Source organism: Lycorma delicatula, chromosome 1 (assembly GCF_047948215.1).
Source record: "Lycorma delicatula isolate Av1 chromosome 1, ASM4794821v1, whole genome shotgun sequence".
NCBI lineage: Eukaryota > Metazoa > Arthropoda > Insecta > Hemiptera > Fulgoridae > Lycorma > Lycorma delicatula.
This window is the reverse complement of record NC_134455.1, coordinates 164,948,327-164,975,779: the sequence shown is the minus strand read 5'-3', so window position 1 is coordinate 164,975,779 and position 27,453 is coordinate 164,948,327. Positions and strand designations below refer to the sequence as shown.

Genomic DNA, 27,453 nt, shown 5'->3' with positions numbered 1-27,453 from the left:
GGTTTTATTTCTTTCGAGACTACAAACTATCTGACAGATCTCCGCTTCAATAATCTCTGAGAACAATTCATTAGAGTGAAAATTTGAATCTTTTTTACGGACTACAAGATTTCATGATACAAGATTTTGTTTCCCTCGATATCATCCAATAACAAAAGACATGATCCTGATCAAAGACTACACCTCCTGGTTGAGAGAGCTGACAGAATAATATCTTTCTTCCTCTTATGTCCAAGGAAGCTATACACAACACTCCATGGGGTGTCTTTATTTCCCTTGCTACTGTACAATAAAGCACCAGAAATCTCTTTTAGTAGTCTTAACTTTGCTAAACTACTTTGTTTATCATAATGAACAGTTAGTACTGTTCACTACTCAGGGTTACACTCGTGTTAAGCTTCCGCTGGAATTAGTTCATATCTAGGAACATCTGAGAGTTGATTATAATTGTAGTCAATTCCCGAGCCACTAAGCTGCTACTCTCTTTTCAAGTTACTGTGCGATGAAATCATCTACAAATTAATCAGTCATCTGCGACCCAATATGCCAAAAAGGGATTTGGAATTTGCATCAGCGCCAATCAAAATTGGATGATCATTAACTAGCTGAAGAATTTTATCCCAGTTTTCCAAATGTTCACCGGATTCCTTGTACTGAAAGTACAAACTAACACAATGAAATCAAAAACCATTAATGACAAGCTTGACAAAGATATTATGTGCGTCAGAGATCTACCATATGAAGACATAATCTAATGACTTCCTATATAGAATTGCGGAAATATTGTTTTGACTAGTATAAAACCTTTTCCAACCACTTAAACCAGGCAGGTCACCCTTGACCACAGAGTATTGCAGAACAATAACACTGACACACGTATTAACATCACCTAATTCAACTTGAATTACACAGGCACCTTAGGCGTTTAATTGTCCAAACCTAACCATATAAAGAATTGAAATACAGATCAACAGCATGCAAATAGCAGCCACAGTCCTTGCCATTCACGGAGTGCCTATGTACCCTATACAATTTTTTACAGTTGACAACAGCAAGATCCTACACCTTCTTTAGACAATTCACATGCTTGGGGTCTTCTTCGTCACAATGCACCCAGATAGAAGCTTGTTAGCAAAAATTTGCTCTGTGGCCACACTTAACACACTTAAATATTGCTGCACGTTTATATATTTTTTGAAGCAACGGCATGAAAAATTTACAAAGATCCTATCTTTGGTTGTGAACTTCTTAAAGAGACCAGATCCCAGTTCGAAACACTGTGATATCTTTGGGTATGATATCTCTTGCTCACAAATATCACCTTGGGCTTCTTAAAATTGGCTTCCCGTGGACCACGAAAAATTTTGGTGGAGTGTGGATCTGAACAACAGCTTCTTTCAATGCTTGATTCTCTTTTGGCATAAAAGCTAGTATCTTAAAATGTTCTGCAAGAGTATTCCCTTAAACATCTTTAGTTTTGGCCTAAAAATTTTGTGAACTTTCACAGAAGTGCTTCAAACGATTTCCAAAAAAACCTAAAGTTAATCTAAGCTGTCTTCAGCAGCACAAAATAGAGGGCTAGAACTGCCTGGTCTGCCCTTAGCCTTATAAAAGGTCACCAATAACTTCTTTTTTTGGAGCCTGGGTAGATGATTCTGCTTTTTGATAATTGTTTTGGATAATGGTATATAGGGACTGAGGATCAAGGAGAATGTCTTATAACCATTATGATATTTTTTACTTTTTTTTAAAAGTAGGACATATTTTTAAGATGAACTGTTTAAATATTCCATAATTACTATTTTTGTACATTTAAAGTGTATAGGAGATTAGAGTAAAAGTGACTAAACATTTTTTAATTAAGGTGTTTTATATCTATTTTACATTTTCCTAGAACACATTTTAGTAAAAATATGCAAGAAAAATAAGCAGTTTAAAATTAGTTATTAATGATTAAAAACAAAAATTAGATAAATAATAACGTATAATATTAACTTATTTTATGACTTACAAAATTCTATGATGTAATATCAATTGTATTTTCAGAACTAAGTTTTCTTATGTCATTCTTGGTAAGAAAAAACCTTGTAATTTTTATAAAGTTATCACATACATGACAAGTTTAGTATTTTGAGAAGCTATTGTTATTAAAATGATGTAAGCACCTGACTATGAATAAAATTAAGGTACTATTGAATATGTCTAATATATACAGTACTACTAATTGCTTATACTATAACTAAGTAGAGAAGAAAGAAACAGCTGTAGTTTAAATTTTTAACTAACTTGATTTATCAAGATATTTTATATTTTTTTTTAATGTACAAGAATTTCTTTCATTTATTAATATCAAAGATCATTAAAAAAAATTATAATTTATAAAGCGCATAAGTTTTAGTATTAAAAATAATAGTATACCATTTAATGAAATAAAAAGAATCAAAAATGAAATAATATCATACCATAATCATAATATCATACATTGGTAATTTGGCATGAAATTTATTGTAATGAATTTTACTAGCAACAATCAAATTAAGTGATTTCATATGTGATCACAGAATTTGGTTTCTATACTAGCTGAGATATAATTAATCTTCCAAATAATTTATTTTTAGTGGATAATTGTAAACTTCTTGAAATTACAACCAGAAGGTTTTATTCAAATAATACTTGGAATAGTATTTTGAAAATATAGCAATGTCGAATCCATATAAAATATCATCAGCCAAACCAGTTTTTAATAGCTATTTTAACTGGACAATGAAATTTTGAAATTAAACAGTGAAAATTAACTTTTACTTTCAGCTGTGCGAATAAAGATTTTATATTGGGATTTAATGACAATGAGTACTAGGTGGCAACCATAAACAACTATTTACATTGCCATTTTTTATTTATAGCGATAGTTCATTTTCTTATATACTATTAAAGCTGGGAAAGTAATGCTATATTAACAGTTAGTTAATTAATTAAATGAGAATAAAATCAGGAGTGGTTCTGAAATTTTCTTTATCTACGAAGGTACCGTCGTCGTATTGTATAATAAAGAGGAAAACAAGGAAATCATTTCCTTGAAAATTATAATAACAATTTCCTTAACTTTCAACCACAAAATATAAAAAGCCGAAAATAAGTTTAAGTTTTGTGCTGTTCAGGCTGTCTCAACTGGCGATGGTATTTGAATGTTACAGTTTGCAAAAATTATATTTGGAGAGTAGCACCATGAGTTTTAGCATATAAATAAAGTGGTATTTTGCAATATAATCTTTCTAGAGCCAAAATTGTCAAAAAGGTAAGGAAAGAGAATTCTAGTAAAATCATTAAATTATACTCGCATATTTCTGATGATAAAGTTAGCATTAAATTCTAATTGCTTAGATTTTTGCAGACAATAAATTTATTTATACTTAGTTAAAACCATTTTAAAATTGTTTTATGTAAATGTGAATTTTCAAGACCATTTTGTAAATCACCACTGTTTTTTACACTTTTATTTATTTTAGTTTTATACCAATTCTTCCATATGTTTTTATAAAACTAATACTATGGTGTCCTTTGTTTTACTGTATGATTGTTTTTCAGGTGGGGCAGACGATTTGCTTTTTTCTGCGTCCTTTTTCCAGATGTGCTACTTTCTGTAGCAACTGCATTTTCTCCTAATTATCTAGTATTTACTATCTTGAGAACTTTTTCAGGAATGTGTTTTCCAGCCTTATATCAGGTTTCTTTTATTCTTGGTGAGTTAATTTTAACATACTCTAATGAAATATATGCTATTTATTGAAAGATTTCGATAATGTAAAATAAATTACATTATTTCTGAAAATATTACATTAACAAAAAAATAAATAAATAAATAAATAAATAGCCAGTGGATTGTGCCAGATGATTGTTAATAGAATGAAATATGGTTATGGAATTACAAACTGTGTTTCTAAACTAAAGAAAATTTGATTGTAGTAAAGTTAACAGAAATAAAACATTAATTATTCATCATGTATTTTCTGCACATGCAAACTGTATTTATGTTATGCTCATTGGTATGAACACATCATGGAAGTATTGTTAATAACTGGTCAACATGATTTTTGTCTCATGAGTACCAAAAGGTGTACTTAATGTAGATTTTTATCCTGTTTTCAAATATGTATTCAGAATTTCTCCATCATCCACAGTATTTTAGTTATTTAAATTTTTTTAACATTTTTTCGTCCATTTGTCCATTGTCAAGTAAAAGCTCCTTAGTATTGTAAAATTATGGAACCAAATGAGCTAACTCAAAGGGTAGTGTGTGTTGTGTTGTGCAGGTTCAGATGTGTATAGACATGTTCAAATGTGATCTAATGTAGCATACATTCATCAGAACGATGCCAGTTGTGAGACAGTAGTGAACCAGTAAACACGTTATTGTGTGTCTGAATTATTGAGAATTACATACTTACAACTTCATTTCTTTTAATTAGTTGTTACAAAATGCCTAGAGTTTGTTTAAATCATCCTAACAATTTTTGTTATGAACGTGGTGAAGTGACGCTCAAGTCCCGAAGGCAAAACCTTACTCCATTAGTAAAAGTGTTATGAACTTTATTTTGGGTGTAAAGTCAGGGACCAAGGGCCTGGGCCACACATATCTGTTGTTTATAGTGTTCTAGAACATGATGGGGCTTCTTACTGCATGGAAAAATGGGAGACGCCAGATGCCATTTGCTATCCCTATGATTTGGAGGGAACCCAAAGAACACTCTTCTGACTTTTTCTGCTAAACAAGAATTAAAGGGATTTTGTCAAAATCAAAACATACAGTAGTGTACCCTAACTTGCAATCTGCAAGAGAGCAGTTCAACAGTGCGAAAAATTACCAAATCCTCCAGAACATGTGACATTAGATGAAGAGAGCTCAGAGTCTCATTGAAGTAAGGATGAAAAAGAAACAGATTCTGGTAATACAACTTTTGAACAATGCAGTTCATCTGAGCCTCATTTACTCACTCAAGAAAACCTTAATGATTTCATACAAGATTTAAAGTTATCCAAAAAAATAGTTTGAAATGCTTGCTTCTGGGCTAAAAGGATGGAATCTTCCTCAAAAGAACAAAGATATGCACTTATCATAATTGTCATTCTGAATTTAAAGACTATTTTTCTGAAGAAAATGGCTTAGTGTTTTGTTGTGACATTTCTTCTCTTATGGAGACATTTGTTAATGAACATAACCCAACAGAATGGCGCTTGTTCATTGATTCCTCCAAAGTTAGTTTAAAAGCTGTGCTTCTGCATAATGGCAACAAATTCCTATCAGTACCTGTGGCTCATTCTGCTAGTTTGAAAGAAACATATGAAAACTTTAAATTTTTATTGGAAAAGCTTCAATATGTAGTGTATGAATGGAATATTTGTGGTGATTTGAAGGTAATTGCACTTATTCTTGGTCTGCAGCTTGGTTACACAAAATACTGTTGTTTTTTGGGTAGTAAGAACAGAAATACACATTTCATTAAAAAAGAATGGCCTAAACGCGAATCACTCACTCCTGAAAAGAAAAATGTGAATCAGACCCATTGTGTAATCCTAAAAATGTGTATCTACCTCCGTTACATATAAAACTAGGATTAATGAAGAATTTTGTCAAGGCCATGGACAACAATATTCCTGGTTTCTTAAAACTTAAAACAGAAGTTTCCTAAAATTATAGGCGGTCCACAAATAAGATCATTAATGCATGATGAAAATTTTGAATAACTATTAAATTCACTGGAAAAAATGGCATGGCAAGCATTCAAAAATGTTAATCAAAGTTTTTTGGGAAATCAAAAGGTGGAAAATTATTGTGATATTGTCAATGATCTTATAACATTCTATATAAATTTGGGTTGTAATATGTTCTTAAAAGTACACTTCTTGCACTCACACCTACATTTCTTCCCGGGAAATCTTGGCGCAGTGAGTGATGAGCATACTAAACACTTTTATCAGATGATTTAAGCTATGGAAAAGAGGTATCAAGGCAAATGTAATCCTACTATGCTGGGCGATTACTGTTGAACCATCAAGAGGGATACTCCACAGGCGAAATATAGTAAAAAAATCATAATTTTTTACTCTCTAGGTGAGTAAAATGTTTGAATATGGTGCAGTTAAGAATACAGAAAGTATTAAAGTGTTTGAAATTATAAATGCCTGTCTCTCGGAAACCTTGCATAATGGGGGAAAACTGATATCTATTTGAATTCAGGAGAAAAAATACTATTAGAATCATATATTTTTCTTCCTGAGACAAAAAAAATTATTTTTTGTTCTCCAGTGTTATTAATTAGTCTTTTACTAGTATTGTGGTAAGTTTTTCCATTTTTTATGAAGTTAATTTACTGAATCAAATATGAATCCAGAGATTCATCTTAAGGGAGAACCTGAAAAAAATTACACATGAATTAAAGTTTATAAAAAAAAGTCAATTTAACAATAGTTTGTTAAATTGGCTTTTTTTATTTGTTAGCAGGTTTGCAATTATTATCAAAAACATTGTTTGGGGGAATTATTTTTGGCAGTGTATCATACAGATTTGTTTATTTTGTTATTAATTAAACTGTATTATTTGGCATTATATCAGGTTGTCTAAAATGTATTGAGCCTTTGAAAGCCAAAATTGAGAATGCATCAGGTATGGGTGGGTAGATGCATCAAACCTCCTATTTATTATCTCAATTTCTGACAGGTCGTTAAAGATATTATGTGGTCTGGCATTGTCAGCATGGTATACCAAACCATTTCTGTTGACTAATTCATGTCGGTTTTTGAATTGCTAGGGGCAATTGCTGTAATTGTCGATAGTACAGGTTTGAGTTTACTGTTCTATCTGACGGCAGCAATTTATAATCCAGGATGCTCTTTCAATCCCATCAAACGACGCGCAGCATAACCTTCCTAGAAGTTAGTGTGGACTTTGCCGCAAAATGTGGAGCTTCTTCTTATTTTGACCACTATCTTTTTGCACATTGTTCTCATAGGTCATCCACTTTTCATGATCAATTGCTTCATAAATGGCTTGATTTAGTTACATTGCAGTAGAGATTCGCAGATAGAAATTCGATTGAATAAATTTTTCTGATTCAGATCATATGGCACTCAAACTTTGAGCTTCTTTTTGTAGCCAGATTTCTCCAAATAGTTAAACACTGTTTTGTGATGGATGTTTAGATCACCGGGGATGTCATGACTGCTTACATGCTGGACTTCCTCAATTTTTGCCAGAATATCATTCACTTTTTCTGTGATTAGTCACCCACTGCGAGGAGCAACTTGAACATCAAAATTTCCATAATGAAAGTAACTGAACCATCAGTTTTGGCTCTCGCTTTTGGTAACGTGTCTTGTCCATAAACAGCAGAGATTATTTCACAGGCCTGCACAACATTTGTGCCTTTATCGAAATAAAATTGTAAAATGTATCACAGTTTTGTGGAAAGTCCATTCGTCTTCAATACATTACGACTGAGTATAAGAATTCCAACACTTTTTGCGTATCTACTAGCTTCAACTGCTAGCTATCAAATGATGTTTGGCCTGATCACTGAAATTCATATACTCTGAGATTTGAGATGTTAACCTGTCTCATGTGCAAAAGGCTCATACTTTTTAGACTACCTATTAGAATACCAGTTTATAGTGCACATATGTAATTACTGTACTTATTTTTACATTTTCATATATTTCTCATATTTTCTTTAGATGTTCAGTACAAATTAATGAGTATTATCTGCAATTTATATGAAAAGAACTAAACTTATATAGATTAGGCAAAGCCAAAACTGTGTTAACAAATCATGTATAAGATATACATGACCGGAATAGCAGCAAACTGATGATTTTATCAGATCTGTATTCTGCTAGCAGGAGTTACTACCTTAAAAAATCATACCCCTATTCTGTTTCAGTTGTGCAGACTAAAAGAACCTACATATTCCGATAGATTACCTCAAAAATAATATTTAAACCTATGCAACTTTAACTTCCTATGATGCAGTACAATAAAGAAATGTAATTACAACAAAATTATTTGTTTAGTCATAAGTATTTCACTGTTTGCAGTATAATACCTAAAGCACTGTTTTTACAACACAGAGAAAATTATCATTATCCACTTGCATTACTGTTATCAGTACTGTGAATGTAGTACTAAACAACCATTTACCAACATACAGAATAATAACAATCTGTGCAACACAACATGAAAGTGATACTGTAACTTATACTTTTATATGATTTTTTAACAATGTCTTGAATACAAATATTTAAAAAATCTTACTATAATAAAATATGAATATAATTTCACTGAATTTGCAATTACAAATAATAATAGCAGTTTTTGCAACTGGTGAATACTTTTATGATGATAATAAATAAAACGTGGTTATTGTTTTGGAACATTGATTTTTTAAAAAATATTTATGTGGCTGATATTTACAAAAAAGCACTTCAATAACTTGTCTGCACGTTCAATATTTGGACTGATTTTATAGTGGGAAGTGCATGTACCTTACTGTTCAATATGTGTGATAGAATACAGTGATAAAATGTTTTCATAAGGAGTATAGTGCTATGGAGTACATCTATGAATTTAATTTTAATTGTTATTTTATACTATAGTTGTTAATATTAGTTTTTGTTGAATTTTGATTATGGCTAAAATATTGTCATTTAATTAGAGGTAATAATTTTTGACACAATGTTAGTAGTGTCCTTCTTACAACTAATAACTGTTAAGCTAATATTGTCAAAGTAATATGAAAGAAATGACTGTAATCATTAAAGAAAACTAATAACATTTATTAGGAATATCTGCTTTTATAGAATTTAGTTTTTAAAAATAGTGCTTCACTGATCTTATTTAACAATTGATAAATTCATATACTTATACTTTGAGCTATTCTGACAACCTCCCAATAAAGAGAAAATTAGTTGCCATGAATTTATTGATTTACTTTGCTCTTTTTGTGAATTGTTGTCATCTTGATAATACATACTCATATTTAAATGAGTGCATGAATTGATATGTAATATTGAAACTATTATATGTTTCAGCATTAGAATTGATGGGACCACGGTACAGAACTATGGTAGGAATGATGATGACGATATGTTTTGCACTTTCAATGTCTCTTCTTGCTATTCTAGGATATATTTTACGTGATTGGGCTAGTCTTTCATTGGCAACATCAGTTCCATTTGTGATTTTATTTAGGTCAGTATTATCACATCTATAAATTGTTTATTTTTTAGCATTATCTGTGGATAAATGATTTTTTTTTTAACTGACTATCATTATACAATGAATGATAGAAATATTAATAATCTAGCCATATTCTGAGAAAAATTTTCATTTTGGAATATATGGGTTTATCTAGAGACATCAGTCATTCAAACTATATCTCACGTGAACTTCAGATACACTTATTTCTGAAACAACAGCCTCATGTCCCATTATAGTTTCTTAGTTATAAACAAGTTTTGCTGTATATGAAAAGTGCTAAGCTTGATTGGGAATAACTTATGATATTTGAAACTGAGAATAACTGGATGATATTTTTTTTTATTTTTGCATTTTCTATATTGAAAATATTTATATAGTTAACCACATATTTTATTACGAGTGAAAAATAATAATTTAGAATTTACAGAGTTGTAACTTATTATAAAATTTATATTACTCCAAAAAAACCAATTCAAACATAGAGATCTATAAAAGTAATTACAAGCACACATTGGGTTTTATTTTTATAGAATCTAATTTACTCCAAAAATAAGTTATCAATAACATTTTTAATACTTAATGCCAAAATTATGTTAATATATAAATTTTATTATAAATCTTTATATTTTAAAAGGTTAAAACTAAGTACAAAAAAAAAATTAGATTACAAAGATTTTGTAGTTATAAAAATTGTTCATTAGGCAAGGTAATAATTTCTGTTAATTTTTATAATGTAAGAAAATAACATGTAAGACAGTAGTATTATTCCGGGGGCTTTGTATCAAATAAAAGCCTGCAATCCTCCATAACAGCTGGATAAAAATGAACACCATCATTACAGACAAAATAACTTGTTTCAAACGTACATCCAAACGGTTTTCCAATATCATGGATTTGAACAAGTCTTGAACCTTTGCACTAGCAGTGATACTTTTATAGAAGAGAAGGTCTTCTACAACATTATTGCTATCTATAGACAGTACATTGCAAATAAAGTGAGCATCGTTGTTATTATTATTGTCTATGACCTCATCCACCAGCAAATCAAGTTACTAACCTTTTAATCTTTCATTTAATTAATCATTAATTAGAGGTTCTCTACTATGGTCTGTAATTTAAGACTGCTTGTGTTTTAGGATAAAGGCATTAAAAGTAATTTTCTATCAGATTCACTGATCGTATTGTTCATCTGTAGCAGTCAGTAGAATGAGTTCTGTGATTGTGCAGGGTTTCTTAAATTTTGCGATTTTTTTGTGCTAATTTGTAAAGCAAAGAATTGATTGTTATTGATTATTGTTCATAAAAACTATACTTTTTTATTTAACTCTTTTAGCTTCTTGCAAAATAGCCATGAGATTTAACTACGCTAAGATGAGTGGTTTCTAAATGGCATTTTTTAACTTTCTTGGTAACATGCACTCTGGTGCCAAAACTTTCATGCACAAATACATTGTGGCTTCTCTTCATCATTCACTTCTGTCAACGTAAAATGTTCTTTATGAATGTTCGAAGTACCAGTTAATGTGTACGGAGACCATCTGGCATTGGATCTCTGTGTAAACTGGGGAGCCAGTGTAAATGGGCAACAGTGGAGAGTTTTATAGTGTATTTAGCAGAAGAAAGGATTACTGAGGCAACCTAGAGTTTTGCTTGGATTTCTCTTGTATTGTTTTTGTTGATGTTTTGCTTTATAAATGATGTTCTTGTTATTCTTGTCCTTTGTTTTGTTTCAATGTTACTGTGTTGTTATTGTTCCATGTAATATTTTTATGTTTTGTGTTATGTGTTGAAGTCACTTTTATCTTCTATGGGTAAGTAGTTCAATTCCTTTGTTTAGTTAGGTCTTTTCAGTCTTGCTTAAGACACTGTAAGATTGGTTTGCTTGGCATTTCTCCTGCCACCATCGCATTCGGTCACCCTAAAACATTAGACCGAAGGTCTGTGCCACAAACGGCTACTGGGCTTTGAAACAGTTTAGCTACCAGTGTCTTAAATAGCTCCTAAAACATACCTAACAGCGTGAGTGGACTAAGTGCGGTGCCATACACCACCGGCTTATGTGTCCCAACTGCTCACTTGTCTTATATTTTTGTAAATAAGTAGGTGCACCCTGTCAGCTACTAAAAATATATATGACATCTGTGAATTAAAATTTACTTCGTCTAGACAGCAATTTGCTGCCATGCCTAGGTCACTGAATGCCAGCAAGTACCTGTCAACCATATTAAAGTGCTTGGAGCATTAATTGGCTGGTGGTCAGCCAGATATATCTCTAGATTAGCTTCACACAGCAGTGCGGTAGAAGTCTTTTCCCTTAGGTACACTACTGATGGTTGAATATAGCAACCACATCAAGGAATGCCCACACAGTCTGACAATGCGGCTCTTGTCACATTGACTTGCCGCTTATAAGTGGCCAATTTTCCCCTTGACCTCTAAATTCCAGGGTGACCCAGTCTCTGGCCCCTCCCCCCCAAGAGCAGGGCAGTCAAACTTCAGGTGTTCATTTGACTGGACCTACCTACAGATACACAGCTCATCAGCTGCCAGGCGGAACTGAAACAGATATTGGTTTAAATTAACATGATTGATGAGCACCTGGGCATCCGTTGCCCTTAAAAACGAGCTCAAGGCATACTATCCCCCAGATCCTGTATAAACGTATACAAGGATTTTTCGTTAGTTGTGGTGTTCCATTCCAGCTGCCATGCTACCACGGAGAGGCTCTGCAGCCTCTTCCGCAAACAGGAGATAGGCAATTGAACGAAATTTAGATCCAGTATATTGCTATCATCGTTCCTCTTAGGTGCTGGTACGACTCAAAACCACATCCCAAATACCTCGGCCTCCCGACCTCTTCGCAATCTCCACATGGCAAACTTTCACCACTAAATCGATTGGGAGAGCCTTTCCCAATATGGTGGTAGCCTTATTGCAGGTTGTTTTAAAAGCACCAGTGCATACTATCAAGGCTCTGCGCTGGGCACTCCTTAAATTTTGAACAAGTGCTCTCTCTCTATTCATATCCAACCTATGCGCCCAAACGGGCGTCGCGTATGAGGTCATGCTTTCAAAGACTCCTCGGTACATCATGTATATTTGATGGCCCGACAACCCATAGTCTTTCCGAGAAATCCTTCTAAGTTTGTGCATACTGAGACGGAGTCCGCCGCTACTTTCCTAATGTGGTTGCTAAACAGTAACTTTTCATCATACAAAACACCTAGGTACTTATGAACTCTAACTCGGCCGATTACACAGCCAACTCGGCCTTGAGAAGCATAAACTTCATCTTGGGCACAGAAATCTTTAAATTTTGAATGTCCATCCAGCCCTCTACGGTTGACAAGGCTGCCTGCCCCTGGTCTTTTAGTTGTGGTCGTGAATTACCACGAACTAAAAGGAGACAGCCATCGGCGAAAGCCTGGGCCGTGACCCTTTCTGGAAATGTCAATCCCAGAAATCCGTCGAATACCAAGTCCCACAGCAGGAGACCAAGATCGGAAACCTGCGTGCTTACACTGGTGACGGATTTTTCCACAACTAGGTGAGCATCCTTAAACAGAGCCGTACGGTTAGACAAATAGTCACGTACCACGGCCTGCAGGGCTACGAGAACATTGCGGCGTTCGAACTCATACAGGACAACAACGCAAAGAAGGAAATTCTGTCTCTATGTCTATAAAAATTGCCAAAACATATTTACAGTCGGCACTTTCTACCTCGGCAAGAGCATTTAAGATGCAATCCTCGGTACCAACACCTTTCATGAAGCCATACTGGCCTCGATTTAGAAAACAATTCACCTCAATACTTTCCCAGAGCCGTTCCACTACCAGCCTTTCAAGCAACTTGCCGATTACCGGCAAGAGGCTTATGGGTCGATTACTACTGACCTCAATAGGATCCTTTCCTGGTTTGAAGAGCACCCTCACCAAAACCACATTCTAACAAGTCGGGAAGCAGCCCCAGCTAAGGCACCCCGAGAACAGTCTACCAAGCGACTCTCTTATAACAGGCAGCAGATGGAATAATATATCCGGATCAAGTTGGTCAATCCCCGGTGCCTTTTTCTGTGCCATTCGAGAAACCACTCCGTCTATATCTACGGGATCCACAGCCCGTACGCCAGAGAAAGGCATAGTCCCCGCCCCCCTAACGTCGACCTCTGCTTCACCTTCCAGAGCATCTGGAAACAGAGTATTCAGGAACGCCTGGTAAGTCGCCACAGATGTTAAATTGTGGTCACGAATACCAAACCTGCATCGAATACTGGGTAGCATGTGCATTGGCTTTGTCCGGTAACGTGATTTTGTGAGCTGCCAGGGGTTGCGCTGCAACTCGCGCTTGAAGTTTCCCATAACTTGAGTCTGGCTTCGTTAATTGCATGTACATACTTATTATGGGTGCGCCAGTAGATCCGCAGACCCTCAGCGCGCACGTCATCAACGATAATCCCCGTTAGGGGGCGACGCTGGTATCTTTTCCTAGTGGACCTAACTCTTGCGCGTAGTGCACTAAGGTCAGAAGACCACCACTTTTTCAAGGGTTTCCACCTGCGTTTAACAGACGGCTCTCCGGAAGCAGTGGTCATGACGGCTCTAGGCACTCCCCGATCAGCGGACTGGCCACTAGCTAAGGACTGGCCATTGGAAGGTCCGTCCAATGGCCGAGGCCACCTTATAGCAGCCAGTCTTGATCACCCGGCCGAATCGTTCAACCATCAATTCCACCTCCTACCTGAGCTCCATGCGCCATTCCAACCCATGCAAGGCAGCTGCGTACTCGCGCCGCAGCATGTCCTGATCCAGGCTCCTTAGGTTATAGCGACCCGAATCTGGAGCGCTTAGACCGCCTCTGTAAACGATCTCATAGGTTATAAACCTATGATCACTCACACTAGGCTCGAGCCAGATAGTCCAACTACTTGTACTTCGCAGCAAGTCGCCCGTCACCAAAGTGATGTCGATGTAACTTTTCCACAGTTCGGAAGAGAAAGTTGGCGGTTGTTCTGCGTCGTTAATCAAATAGAGGTTCTTGGCTTTAACGAACTGTTCAATATCAGCGCCTCTGGGGTCGATGAGTGGTGAACTCCAGATGTTAGCGTCCGGAGCAACCAGCACTCTGATGCCCGGGAGACCTTCCAGAATCCTGTCAAACTTCGCCAGCAAGCTGGCGAAGTTCATCCATACTTCATCCAAACTGGAAGTATGCCGACACCATTACAACATCGAGATTACCCCTCGTGATTCGCACGACGGTGAATTGCTCATCAGACCAATGGGGCATCCAGAAGACACCCAAAGAATCTGAGCCAACTACGACCGCGAAGAGAGGCCGTCCCCTACGAGAATGAATAACATCCACCCCGTTGAAACCGACCACCCTACCACCGACCGCATACAGCTCCTGGACCAAGAGGACCTCGAGGTTGTACTCCTCAAGAAGCCTCATGGCTTCACTGGTGGCCGCCCGGGAATGATGCAGGTTTAACTGCCTCAGGCGCAAGCGTTCGACAGGGTGGAGTCCGTCCTCAAAGACTTCTTCCAAATCAGGCGTCGCCATAAGCTGTATTCTTTACACCTCTCGCCCGAGCAATCTCATACGTCCTACACTGCCTACCACCGACCCGGTGTCCAGCATCGCTGCCTTTCAGCAAGGTACAGGCAGCGCAGACTTCGCAGGGCAATTGCCTGCCCTGTACCCCGGAAGAGCACAGTGACCCCACACATCTCCGAATGTGCTCTGCAGGGGAGAGAGGTGTGACCAAAGCCCTGACACTTGAAACATCGGATTGCTCCCCCTGATTTCTCCATAGCGTCTCTAAAAAAAAAAAAAAAAACACCGACTGTATCGCCAGGCACTACAGGAACAATCTGGAAAATCCTATCACCTAGACACAAGACAAGGTGAGCCAGAAGCAGTGATTCCAGTGGTCCAGCAGTGATCTATCCCGAGCAAGGCCACTGTTCTCACGTAGCTCCTCTCGAAACATCAATCGCTAAAAGCTCCTAGAGCAGACCACCGGCGAGGTCGAAGCGAAATCGCTTTTCGGACCTGCCAGGGGGTCGAAATGATTATTGGCCCAAGAACCTAAGAACGGGGATACGATGCAATAACAAAGGAAACGTCCTTATTTAGCCGACAGTGGCACTACTGCAACACACTACTCAGCTGTGTTGCCTAAACCCCACAGCAAATCAGGTTTACTGATAGCCACTGATCATTGTCAGCCCAAATAAGTCGACCAATTTTGGTAACCTAAAAAGGGGAACGCAACCTCATTCCGTTCTGCGCAGAAGCCGGGGACAAGTCCCGCACTCCCCACCCGGTCAAATTATGGAGTCTCGCGTGGCGTTACCAAGTCACAACCAGGTCTGCCTCCGGCGGAGCTACGCCCCCTGTCGCACGGGTTACCATACCCCGGCGGCGCGGCCACCCAAACTGGCGGGTGCCCCAAATCGAATCACAAACACCATTATAACCGTGGCACGATGCCAATGCACCTGCTTACAAACAATCCAATGCCTAAGCCGGAACCCTAGCCACCCGGGATCCTACCACGACCGAGTACCTCGACTAAACTCCCTCTGCAGACCTACACACCACAAGGGCGCGAAGAAAACCAAACACTATAGACTACTCCTCGCGGATCATCCAGTTAATACGGAGATCCAGAAAGGAATGTATTCTCTTAAGTTCCCTAACAGCTCGTGAACGTTCGACTTCGCATCGGGGAGAGATGTAGAGGACCTGGTCCATTGTATCATTAGTCCCACAATCCGGGCATTGACTCGAATCCACCGAACGAAATCTAGACAAACTCGCTCGAAAGGCACCATGCCCGGAGAGAAACTGCGTGATATACTGATTGGGGGAGACCCATCCAATCGCATCTAAATCAGATACTATAGGAAATATACCATGCGTGTAATGATCTGTGGAGGATTGGTCTCACTAGACCTGCCAAGACGCAAGGCCCCGGGCCTCAATTTCCTGCCTTCGTTCTGATGTCAATAGGTTATTTACCTTGGAAATGTAGCTTCCTTACGCTCATTAGGTAAGATATCTATTGGTTTGATTCCGGCTATATCACAGACTGCCTCCTGCGAGACTGTTCTATAAACGCCTATCACAGCCAGCAAGAGGAGTCGCTGGGCCCGCAGCAAAATGTCCACGCAATATCTAAAAGCTGTGTGGTGCGCCTAGACAGGCGCAGCATACAGCATAATAGCTTCGCTGACATCTTTGTAAAGGATACGCATGGTACGGTAATTCAACCCCCAGTCGGGATGAATGACTCTACAGATTCCATAAAAAGCATCAGCGGTCTTTTTTGCTACTTACTGTGGATGATTCTTGAACCGAAAATTCTCATCTGGGTGTTATTCAATTCGAATAACACCCAGGAATTTTTGAGCCGTAACATACAGAACGGGGAGACCAGCCATCCAAACCCGGATTCGTCGGGAAGCAGCCAATCGGCCCTTAACCAACATCATTGTGATTTTCTCTGGGCTGAAAATCATCTTATGTTGGAGACTCCACAGTCGGTGCGTTCCACAAGCATGAGCAGCTCGGAACCGTACCTCGTTACTGATTGAATCCCCTTCAATCAGTAGTAGCGCGTCGTCAGCATAAGCGACGATACGACAACCATATGGTAATCTCAGACGTAACATGAAATCGAATTCTATGATGCAAAGAAGGGAACTCAGACACTGCCCTGAGGGCATCCTTTAGTTATGGTCTTATGAACGTCTGAGCCGCCATCAGACAGGGAAACGGTCCGATGGCTGAAATAACTTGAGAGCACTTCTAATTCATTTCCTGTACACTTATGCTTCTGCATCTGAAACAGGGCAGAGGGCCACCATAAGTTGTTAAATGTCCCGGATATGCCCAGAAAAATCCTTAATACATATTTGTATGAACTAGAGGAAGCTATATCCATCACCTTTAGTATGGAATCCTCAGTGCTCTTGCCCCGTCAGAAACCATACTGTTTGTCCATTTGCAAATGAACAGTGGCCAATCTAACATTAATACGAAAATATAAGACCTTCTCAAAAACTTAGCTAATCGCAGGCAAGAGCGTTAGTGGATGGTAAGAAAAACCTTCAGTAGCATCTTTTCGCCACCTTTGAACAACAATACCAGGTCTCCACGCTTCCAACACGCCGGAAAGTTGCCGACGAAGAGCAACCTATTATATATTCTAGTTAGAGGACCAAGAACTACTGAAAGCGCTCGGACTAGGAGCTCCACTGTGATACAATCATATCTGGGGGCCTTGTGCCATGCCATACTGCAGATCACATGATGCACCTCCGGCTCAGTGATCTCAGAAGATTGTAAGTCAGTTTCGAAAATCGCAACCTCCCGCCTGATACGCCGGTGGTATGAAACCTTACCCATCATAGTGTCATCCGGGAACAAATCATTCAGGAAAATATTAAGGACACGGTCCTTGTCAATTACCACACTTTCGCGGACTGACAAAGCTGACAAGAGAACATCTTTCCTGCGCTTATGTCCAAGGGCTTTATACACAACGCCCAAAGGGTCTCTATTTCCTTGCTCCTGAACGAAGGAACACCAGGAATTGGGCTTGGAGGATTTAATGCTATGAAAGTACCTAGTCCTCCTTCTGCGGCAAGAAAAAGGATTCTCCTTCGGTTAACATAAAACCAAACTCCAAATAACTATCATAATATTTTTGATACTTATGTTTCTTCATAATCTTGTCACTGGTTGGTGATGTGCCCTCTTTGTTTTCACTTTCACAATGCTTATTGCTGTTTAGTAAAAATTGATTCATTTTTAAAATGCATATGTGAAAAAATACTTCAAAAAGTGCACTTGACTTGATTACAGCAATAGTCAGTTGATACAATCTCTAAAATTCATCACAAAAACTGGGTGAAATTAACATGTGTATGTATCTATGTGAGAAAATAAAAAAAATAAAATACCAGGAAATTTGAGAAACTATTAAAACAATCAAAAGATTAATGTTGTGTCATCTAGTAACCATTTACAGAGGTTACTGCAAATATTACTAAGTGGTTTACACCAGCTCCACTAAATGTCTCATCCTATGACTTTGATTAAAAATGGAAAGAATATTATGAAAATTGTATATTATTTAGTGGTGCCCTGTGAGAAAGTTGCAGCTTCTCAGAATTTGGGAACCACTGCATTAATAATTAGTATAATATTTTATCAGTTTTAATTAATTCACAAGTAATTGGAATCATTAGTAACACAATTAAAATTTTTTATTCATTTACTCCTACTGGAAAATCACAATCTGTTTGAGGTGAACTGTTAGCTCACTTAAACCTGAATTTCTGAAATTTAGGCATTATAATAAAGTAGTCGTTAGAAAATATATCAAAGAATAAGATAAATAAGAATAACTAACTGATCATTTGGTGTATACAAAGACAACTTGATTATAGTCAAATTTAAATCAAAAAAATAATACATTAACTTCAATATAAACTTAAGTTTGTTTTTAGAAATTAACTTTACTTCCTATTAAAAAATTGAAGATAATGACATGGTCTATACTTTTATTGTCTAAGCATACATTCTTATAGACTGTAGATTGGGTATTCTGAATAATTTTTTTACAAAAGTTTGTAATTTGTTTGTCTTCTTTTTTTTTTAATTAATGATCTCATTTTTGTTGAAAATTTATTGTAATTTGATATTTTTGTAATTTTTTTGCAATTTGAAAGCTGATACGAATTATATTCATGTTGTATTTGTTTCAATATTATGCTTATGAATATTATTAATAAAATCAGGCTGGATTTATTTTCATTAACACTTATGTAAATGTAGAGAATAAAAACTAATTATCATCTTTAAATGTGTTTCTACAAAATTTTCTTTTACTTAAATGAAACATATACTTTATTGCTTATCTTCTAATGAAAATGTTCCCTCTGAACACACAGCAGCATCACCACATACATCGTAATCTAAGTGTGAGTAAACCAGAAAGTTAATTCAACATTTTAAAAACATTTATGATCAGAAATTAGCTATTCTTAATAAAAAAATATACAGTGTTAATTTTGGTGGTGAAGAGTGACACCTCTGAAAATAATATTAAATGCAGAACAATTATTTTTCCCTTAACGTTAAAAGTATGTTACTTCATTTTTCAGTACACTTTTCATTTTTTCTGCATTGTGGCCAGCTTAATTTTTTTAAATAGTATCTCCTATACTTTCTGTCAGTTTTGGATAGAAAACATGATTTTAAGACTTTTAGGGTATTTTTTTCCTAAATGCAACCAGTCCAGGAGCTGCATATGATTTCCAATTGGAAGTCTGTAGTGTATGTACAATCTTACTCAAGTGCATAATCTGAGAAAGATGAAAAAAATACTACAAAATGCACATCCCCAGCATTTTCTGATCAGCAGTCTAACTTGATTAATATTTCAGTTGTTTTCATAACTGCAACCAAAATACAGTGATCATATGATAAACTAACAGAAATAAACCACTGATTGACATAATAAACTAGCAGTAAACAATTGAAACTGTAGTAACTGCAACAAATTGAAAATTTCAACTGAATGGACTAAATTAAATTGGATGAACAAAATGCATTCACCCTCACATGATACCCAGAAACAGAATAACTTCCTTAATCATCTCTTAAAAATTGTACAAGCAACAAAAATCACATGTTAATTTTTACATAGCACATAATACCTACTAACTCAAATTTGAACAATATGAAATTTACAAACATTAAATTTGACAAAAAAATTAAACACAACACAGAACATATACTGTTCTGTATCTTAAGAAAGTCACTTTAACTCCTCCCCTAAGTTTTTAAAGTTTGAAAATGAAAAACTTTTTACTTTTGTAACACTTACTAAGCCATAACTATTTCTTACTTAATACTCACCCTGTCTGGTTATTGAGGGTGGCAAGGGGAGCTTGAAAAAGAAATTCAAGTCTGGTGTATAAACTGGTTATTCAATACTTCCTCCTTTGCCTTCTTTCTTCAAACTGAGTATTGAAAAACTCTAACAGAGATGCCATAATTTGATAGTGAACCATGATATTGAAAAATTGGCTGGTTTTTTCATCTTGGGTTTGGTTGTTCATTCCTTTATTATGTGCAAGTGTTTGGGCCTATTTAGTTAGTGATCCGTTGATAAAAATCATCCAGTGATATGATTACTGTAAATTTCTACCACACAGGGTACTTGTATGACCAATAGGGGTGCAAAGATTCATCATCTGACAAGTGAAAACAGAACTTCGATAGATAGGATAGAGTGGCTTAAAGTTCAAAATCTGAATGGTACAAGAAAGTTAAATGACTTAAGATCTAGTGAAGAAATAACCTAATATTTAGGTGTCTACTGTCTACAGGAACAGATAACTGGATAAAACTTGTTTCTGATTTCTGTAAAAAATGTTTTAAAATCAAGGGAGTGATGTTTGGATTATTCACGCCTACCAGTTTGATCCTGTGAGACGAGGTGCTAGACTGATTATTGCCCATTTTCTAGAGAATTGGGACATAGAATATATAATGAAGAATGTTGAACCAGACAGGATAGGGACAGTTTTGCAGTTTTTTGAGGCTTTTTTAAGCAAGTAAGGTTCATGTTGTTTAAGTCAACTGCTTTGTTAGGAAATCTAGAGAATTGCAGGTAGGAGAAAATGCTTATAGTATTTGATAAATCTATAGTGGAAGTAAAGTATTTGTCATGTTCAGATAATATCATTTTAATTGTTAGGAAGGAAGACAGTATAAATGTCTTAAAGATGATTTATAGATTGATGTTAATGAAGTTAAAACAAAGAAAAAGTGGTGAAAAAGGTCTGTAAGGAAATAGTGATGAATAGGGAAGAGCAGACTGCCAGGAGAGAATAGATAGAAGGAATAAGTGTGAAATTAGTGTTTCAGCATATAATAATGTTGGATGGAAGAGTAGATGCAGTCAATTAAATTTTATTAAATTTGTTAAGGGTTTTGACATCATCTATCTACCTTTCAGAAATGCATGTTGAGATGGAGTATGTAGATGAATCTCAAGGTTTTTCCAGAATAAAAATTAATAGGGGTGTTTGCTATATAAAATTATATTTTCAGAAAGATAATGGTGTAGGGAGTTTGTTGGGTTAGAGGAGGTTTAAGGTTGATAAAGATGTTGTGCAGATTGCTATTATGGGGAGTTGGGATATTGTTAGAATAGATTCTGATCTTGAGATTTTTATTTTTTTAAATGGAAATGAAAATGAATGGAAACTGGTTGTCATTACAAAAATATTTTACCTCATTTGGGGTTAAAAATAACTATTTTGGGAAACTATAACGCTAGAATTAGGGAAGCATAGGTTCATCCTGAGAGAAATAAAGAAGGGGCTTAAAGTGGTTAAGCAAAGGATTTCACAGGATAGTAGTTAATTGAAAGGGTAAACAATTTTAGAATTGTGTGACATTTATAATTTAGTGATTTTAAATGGCTGTTGAAAGAGAGTTTTAAGGTATCTTGGTTTATTACTTACTTATAGACAATCTTAAAAGTCATCTTGTAGAGCTAATTCTCCTTTGGTTATATATGGGAAAGCTATATTATAATGGAAATGATGTCAATTTCTGTAAAGTGGCAGGTTTTCTTTGATATTACTATCTATTCTGTTCTCAAGTGTGGGGCTATAAGGCACATGAGGAACTTGAGATTGCTCAGAAATTTTTTACTAAAACCTTATTGGTTTGCCTCAAAGCACATCTAACACTGTTGTGTTCTATGTGTACGAGGGTTGTCTGCAAAGTTTTGAGCCTCAACATAGAGATGGTGGCAGCATTCGTCAACAAAAGTTAAGGAATGTATTCGCGCATGCGTTGAAAGGACTCACTAAAATTTCGGCCATTTTATACGCTCATTTGTTGTTTGATAATCGTTTGAGTAAGTCACTGTGAGTGTTTCTGTGAAAATGGAAAAAATCGAATATCATGCCGTGATTAAATACTTGCATTTGAAAGGCAATACGCCCACGCAAATTAAAACTGAGTTCGACGCTGTTTACGGGGACTCTGTCCCATCATTTGCCACCGTGAAAAGATGGGCAGCTGAATTTAAACGTGGTAGTACCAGCTTGGTTGATGATGAGCGCTCGGTACGGCCAAAAACTGCAGCCACCATCGTTATCATCGAAAAAATTCACCAAATGGTACTGGACGACCGACGAATTAAGTTTGATAGCACAGGCTATGGGAATATCGAAAGAACGTGTTTGTCATATATTAACTAAACAATCGGATATGCGTAAGCTATCCGAGCGTTTGCTCACTTTGGACCAAAAACGCATTCAAATGAACATTTCCAAGGCCTTGTAGCAGTAGTTTAAGCAAAACGAGTTAAGATATTTTTTGCATCGATTCATAACTGTAGATGAAACGTGGATCTACCACTACACTACTGAGACGAAACAGTCAAAACAGTGGACTGCAAAGAGTGAACCTTCTCCGAAAAAGGCGAAAACGGTTCCATCGGCCGGGAAGGTGATGGCGACTGTTTTTTGGGATAGTAACGGAATTTTGTTCATCGATTATCTTCAAAAATATAAAAAAAATAACAGGAAGGTATTACGCATCAATACTTGACAAGCTGAAGGCAGAAATTACAAAAAAAAACGACCACATTTGAAGAAGAAGAAAGTGCAGAACAATGCGCCTGCTAACACTTCGACGGTCGCCATGGCTAAAATTTACGAATTACACTTTGAATTGGTTGACCACTCACCGTAATCACCAGATCTGGCCCCAAGCGACTTTTTCTTGTTTCCTAACCTTAAAGTTTCGTTTGGAGGAAAGAAATGTTCATCGGACGAAGATATTATCGCATACGTAAACGCTTATTTTTCTGGAGAATCACGGCAGCTACTATTTGAAAGGGTTAAAGAGGTTAGAGGATTGCTGAAAAAAGTGTATCGACTTAAAAGGAGACTGTTGAAAAATAGAACTATATTTGTCTGAAAAATACGTCTTTCTATGTTAGACTCAAAACTTTTCAGAAACCCTCGTAATAAAGGAGAACAAGAAAAGTTAGGATACTTTATGGATAGATGTGTTGTTGGAATATGGAGAAGGTAAGTAATAGAATACTTGGGATAGATTAGGTTTTGGAATGTTTGAATGGGAAGAATCGGGTACGTTTAGTTGATTACATTAGCAGTTAAGGAAAGAATTGATTACAGAATTTAACAATTAGGACATGGGTTAATGTAGGTTAATATTGTTACTATTATTTAATCATTTATGATATACGGGGATATAATCATACTTGATTTAATAAGTATGATTTATCCCCATAATGTGGGGATATCTTATATAAACCTTTTTTAATGTTTTTACCTATTTTAAAGAAAATAAACGTTTAGAATTTCTGGTGGTTAGCAGATTATATCTTGTTTATGTTGGAGAATTTTAGCTTTATATATTTTTTTCTGGGATGATTATTTATTTATTGCATTTTGCTCTTCTATTTTTGGTTTATATTTTATAATTATTTGTGAGAGTTATTTTTTTTTGTTTCTTGTTATAAGTATTGTTATTATATATTTCTTTTTTTTATACCACTTCTCATATTATTAAATTGTTTATTCTTTCTTTGTATATGTTGCTACCAACCTGGCAGACAACTTAGGATCATGCCTTGGATGGTTGTTTTGTCTTATTTATTTTTTTTCCTGAATAAACTTTATGATTATTAACACTATCTTTTTTCTATAGTTACTACTGGATTATACCAGAGTCACCAAGATGGTTGCTAAGTAAAAACAAGATAGACGAAGCTGAAAAAATTGTACAAAAAATTGCAGAAACAAATAAAAAACCGATCCCAGTCAATTTTTTACATAGACTTATGGTAAGAATTTAATAAATACAATTGCATACCATTAAAAATATCACTTTACTGTACCACTGAAGTAACTGTAGCAAGAAACATTTCTGTGAAAAATCTGACTTCAATAATATATTAAATTTCATACTTTCATATTTTATTTTACAAATTTATTTTAATTTTAACAATTATACTAACAATTTATTTCTAAGGTATAGTTATTACATTCAAGCATGGGAATTTGCGGATTTCTTTTATAATTACATGTTATCACTGTAAGCCCAATACAATAAAAGCTAACCTTTAAAGTTAATGAAATATTTTCTAGGGAGAAAATAATTTACTCTGAAATAAATTATTCTTAAATAAACTAATGAATAACTAAAATGAATGTGAAATATTTCAAAATTCAAGCAACCAAATTACGTATTCCTGATAATAAAACCAAGTAGTAAACAAACAACACGGTAAATATTCTTTAAATATACCTTAATAACTCATTCTTATTCACATTGAAGAAAAATGTTATATTTTCCATTGACATTATTACTTCAAAAATTTTCATATTTTTTCTGTATTAGTAGCGGTTGTTTTATTTTTATTAGGTATTTGATTACATTAATATTTTTATAATTTAATTTTTTTTTATACTTCACAAGTTATAAAAAAAAAATGTTTTAATTGATATGTTGGGTTTTACATGTAATTTTTATAATTTATATAATTAATTATTATTTAATTATTAAACCAGTTAGACCGTGTCGAGTTATCTAGAGACTCACATCAGAAATTTTTGCCATAACTGTTATTAACGGATTTGAATAAATAAGGCTTTTATCTTTTTAAAAAACGTTTAACATTTTTTGTAATAACATTTAAATAAACTAGCAGTTTCAAAGATATTAAATAACAATTTTTATGGCCGCCATTTTGAAATAGATTGAGAGATCCAGATTCATTATTTTTATTCAAGTAAAAATCTTTGTACCCTAGCATTCGAAATTTCAGGTAGTTTTTACTACTACTGATTAATAGCTTTTTATGATAAAAATACAGCGTGGCGGATAACCAGTAAACTGAGCGTTTTCGGATATATGTTTATAACGTTTTCATTATACAGGTGATTCAAAGAAACGGAAAATTTTGAAAGTTGTGTTGGTAGCCGTGGGCGATTGGTACCACTTGATAAGTGGCGCCAGCCTCTCTAGCCTAACCTGCCATTTCGTCATGGATCCTTGGAGTGGTGCGCAACGTGCATTTGCTATCAAAGCGTTTTACAAAAACAATGACAGTGTGGAGGGAGCGCGTAGAGAATTTCGCCGTCATTTTAATCTGGGACGCCACGACCGTGTTCCATCAGCACATGCAATTAAAACATGGATATCTAATTTTGAGGAAACTGGTTCGGCAATGAAAAAGAAACCTCAAGGCCGTGATCGAACCGTCCGTACACCACAGAATGATCAAGCTTTACAAAATGCTGTCACACGAAGTCCACATCGGTCAATCCGTCGTCTCTCAGCATCTTTACAATTGCATAGTTCAAGTGTTCGAAAAATGTTAGTGAAGGACTTGCAATTCCATCCATACAAGTTGCAGATCTTCCAGGAACTGAAACCGATGCAGTTGTGCGAGCACAATTCTGTAATGTAAATGCTTCAGAAGATAAATGATAACGAAGGATTTGTTCACGAACTGTGGATGTCAGACGAAGCGCATTTCCACCTCAGTGGATTTGTTAACAAGCAGAATTTCAGATACTGGGCACAAGAAAATCCTACGCAGCTACACCAAGGTCCGTTGCACAGCCAGAAAGTGATCGTGTGGTGTGCTATGTCATCTTACGGTGTTGTAGGCCCTTATTTTTTTGAGGATGACAACGGTCTTGCGATTACAGTGACTTCAGCTCGTTACGTAACCATGCTTGAAACCTTTGTTGTGGAACAACAAAAGAGATTTCCACCAATTCTTAACACAGCTTGGTTTCAACAAGACGGAGCAACGTCACATACTGCACGAATATCGATGGCAGCTGTACGCCGATTGTTTGGACAACGTGTCATTTCACGAAATGGTGACATTAGATGGCCTCCCAGATCGCCTGATCTTGCGATTACTTTTTGTGGGGTCACCTTAAAAGCAAAGTGTTTCACAGTAGACCTGCTACAACGGAAGAACTGAAGGCAAAGATCCGAGAAGCAATTGCGGAAATTCCAGTTGATATGTTACGTCAAACCATGAACAATTTAACGAAGAGACTTCGTGAGTGTTTACGTAGAAGAGGAGATTACCTGGAAGATGTCATCTTTAAAAAATAAACTAATATGTATGTATCCTAAAATGGCAACATTTGTACAATTACATGAAATAAAAATCATTTTCTAAAAAAAATTTTTTATTGTTATTTAATTTTTTTAATTTCCCGTTTCTTCGAATCACTCTGTACTACTGGTGTGGAGAACAATTTGCTGCATTTTTTAAACGGGTTTTCTGCACTGTGTATTGAATTATATTCAATTACGAAATTTTTAGAGAAAATTAATTAATTTTTATCATCTTTTGTCAGTCCTTAGCGAAACAAATTGTGGAGTTATAATTAATTGTTAATTGAAACAATAGCAACATTTTCAGTCTTTGTTATTTTCATGATTATTGTGATTGATTTTTCTGAATGCAAGTCATCCTCTTATTTTTCATATCCTTCATTCAACCAACTGAGAATGAATTTTTCATCTGTATGTATATGTTTTGTAGAAAGATTCACTCTCATTAAGAATTAATTACTATGGTGACAACGCATAGGATAAATAATAAATCGAACATAAATTTAAAGCACTTCATGACTGCAGCAAGCTGCATTGTTTAAAATGTCACATTGTTTAAAATTACAATGCAGTATTTTCTGCTATATTTCAGGTTGGTTTGTTTTTAATAAAAGTAACATTTCTTAAACTCTTCATCATATTAAATTAATTAATGTTACTAAATCAATTTTTCAGAATTAAATTGTATGCAAATTTTGTTCAGTTTTTTGTTTTGTTTTATCAGCAGTTTAATGAAGCTAATATTTATGTAAATCCTAAGAAATTGTGTTTTTGCAGCACTAATTTTATGCGTTAAATAATTTTTCAAAAAGCTACTAGAGGTACTGTTCTGGAACCTGTTTTATACAATTTTTTTTTAGATGAAAACCAATATGAAACCATTAAATTTATCCTTTAATTTAAGTTCAAACAATTTCAGTCCAACTTCATTTTACCTTTGGACTAGAAATCTGCATTAAATCTTTTGCAAGATATAACTCGAGAAG

The 27,453-nt window shown here is 35.4% G+C and overlaps 1 protein-coding gene across 4 annotated transcripts in view; it reads left to right on the top strand.

The window, feature by feature from the left end:
* LOC142325208 (organic cation transporter 1-like) overlaps window positions 1-27,453 on the top strand; it is a 132,257-nt gene that overhangs the window by 65,420 nt on the left and 39,384 nt on the right. For all 4 annotated transcript variants that reach the window (XM_075366675.1, XM_075366665.1, XM_075366684.1 and 1 more), the window contains 3 exons: window positions 3,586-3,740; window positions 9,082-9,241; window positions 24,032-24,167. In XM_075366675.1, coding sequence (XP_075222790.1) covers window positions 3,586-3,740; window positions 9,082-9,241; window positions 24,032-24,167 — 451 coding nt within the window. The remainder of the gene's footprint in view (window positions 1-3,585; window positions 3,741-9,081; window positions 9,242-24,031; window positions 24,168-27,453) is intronic.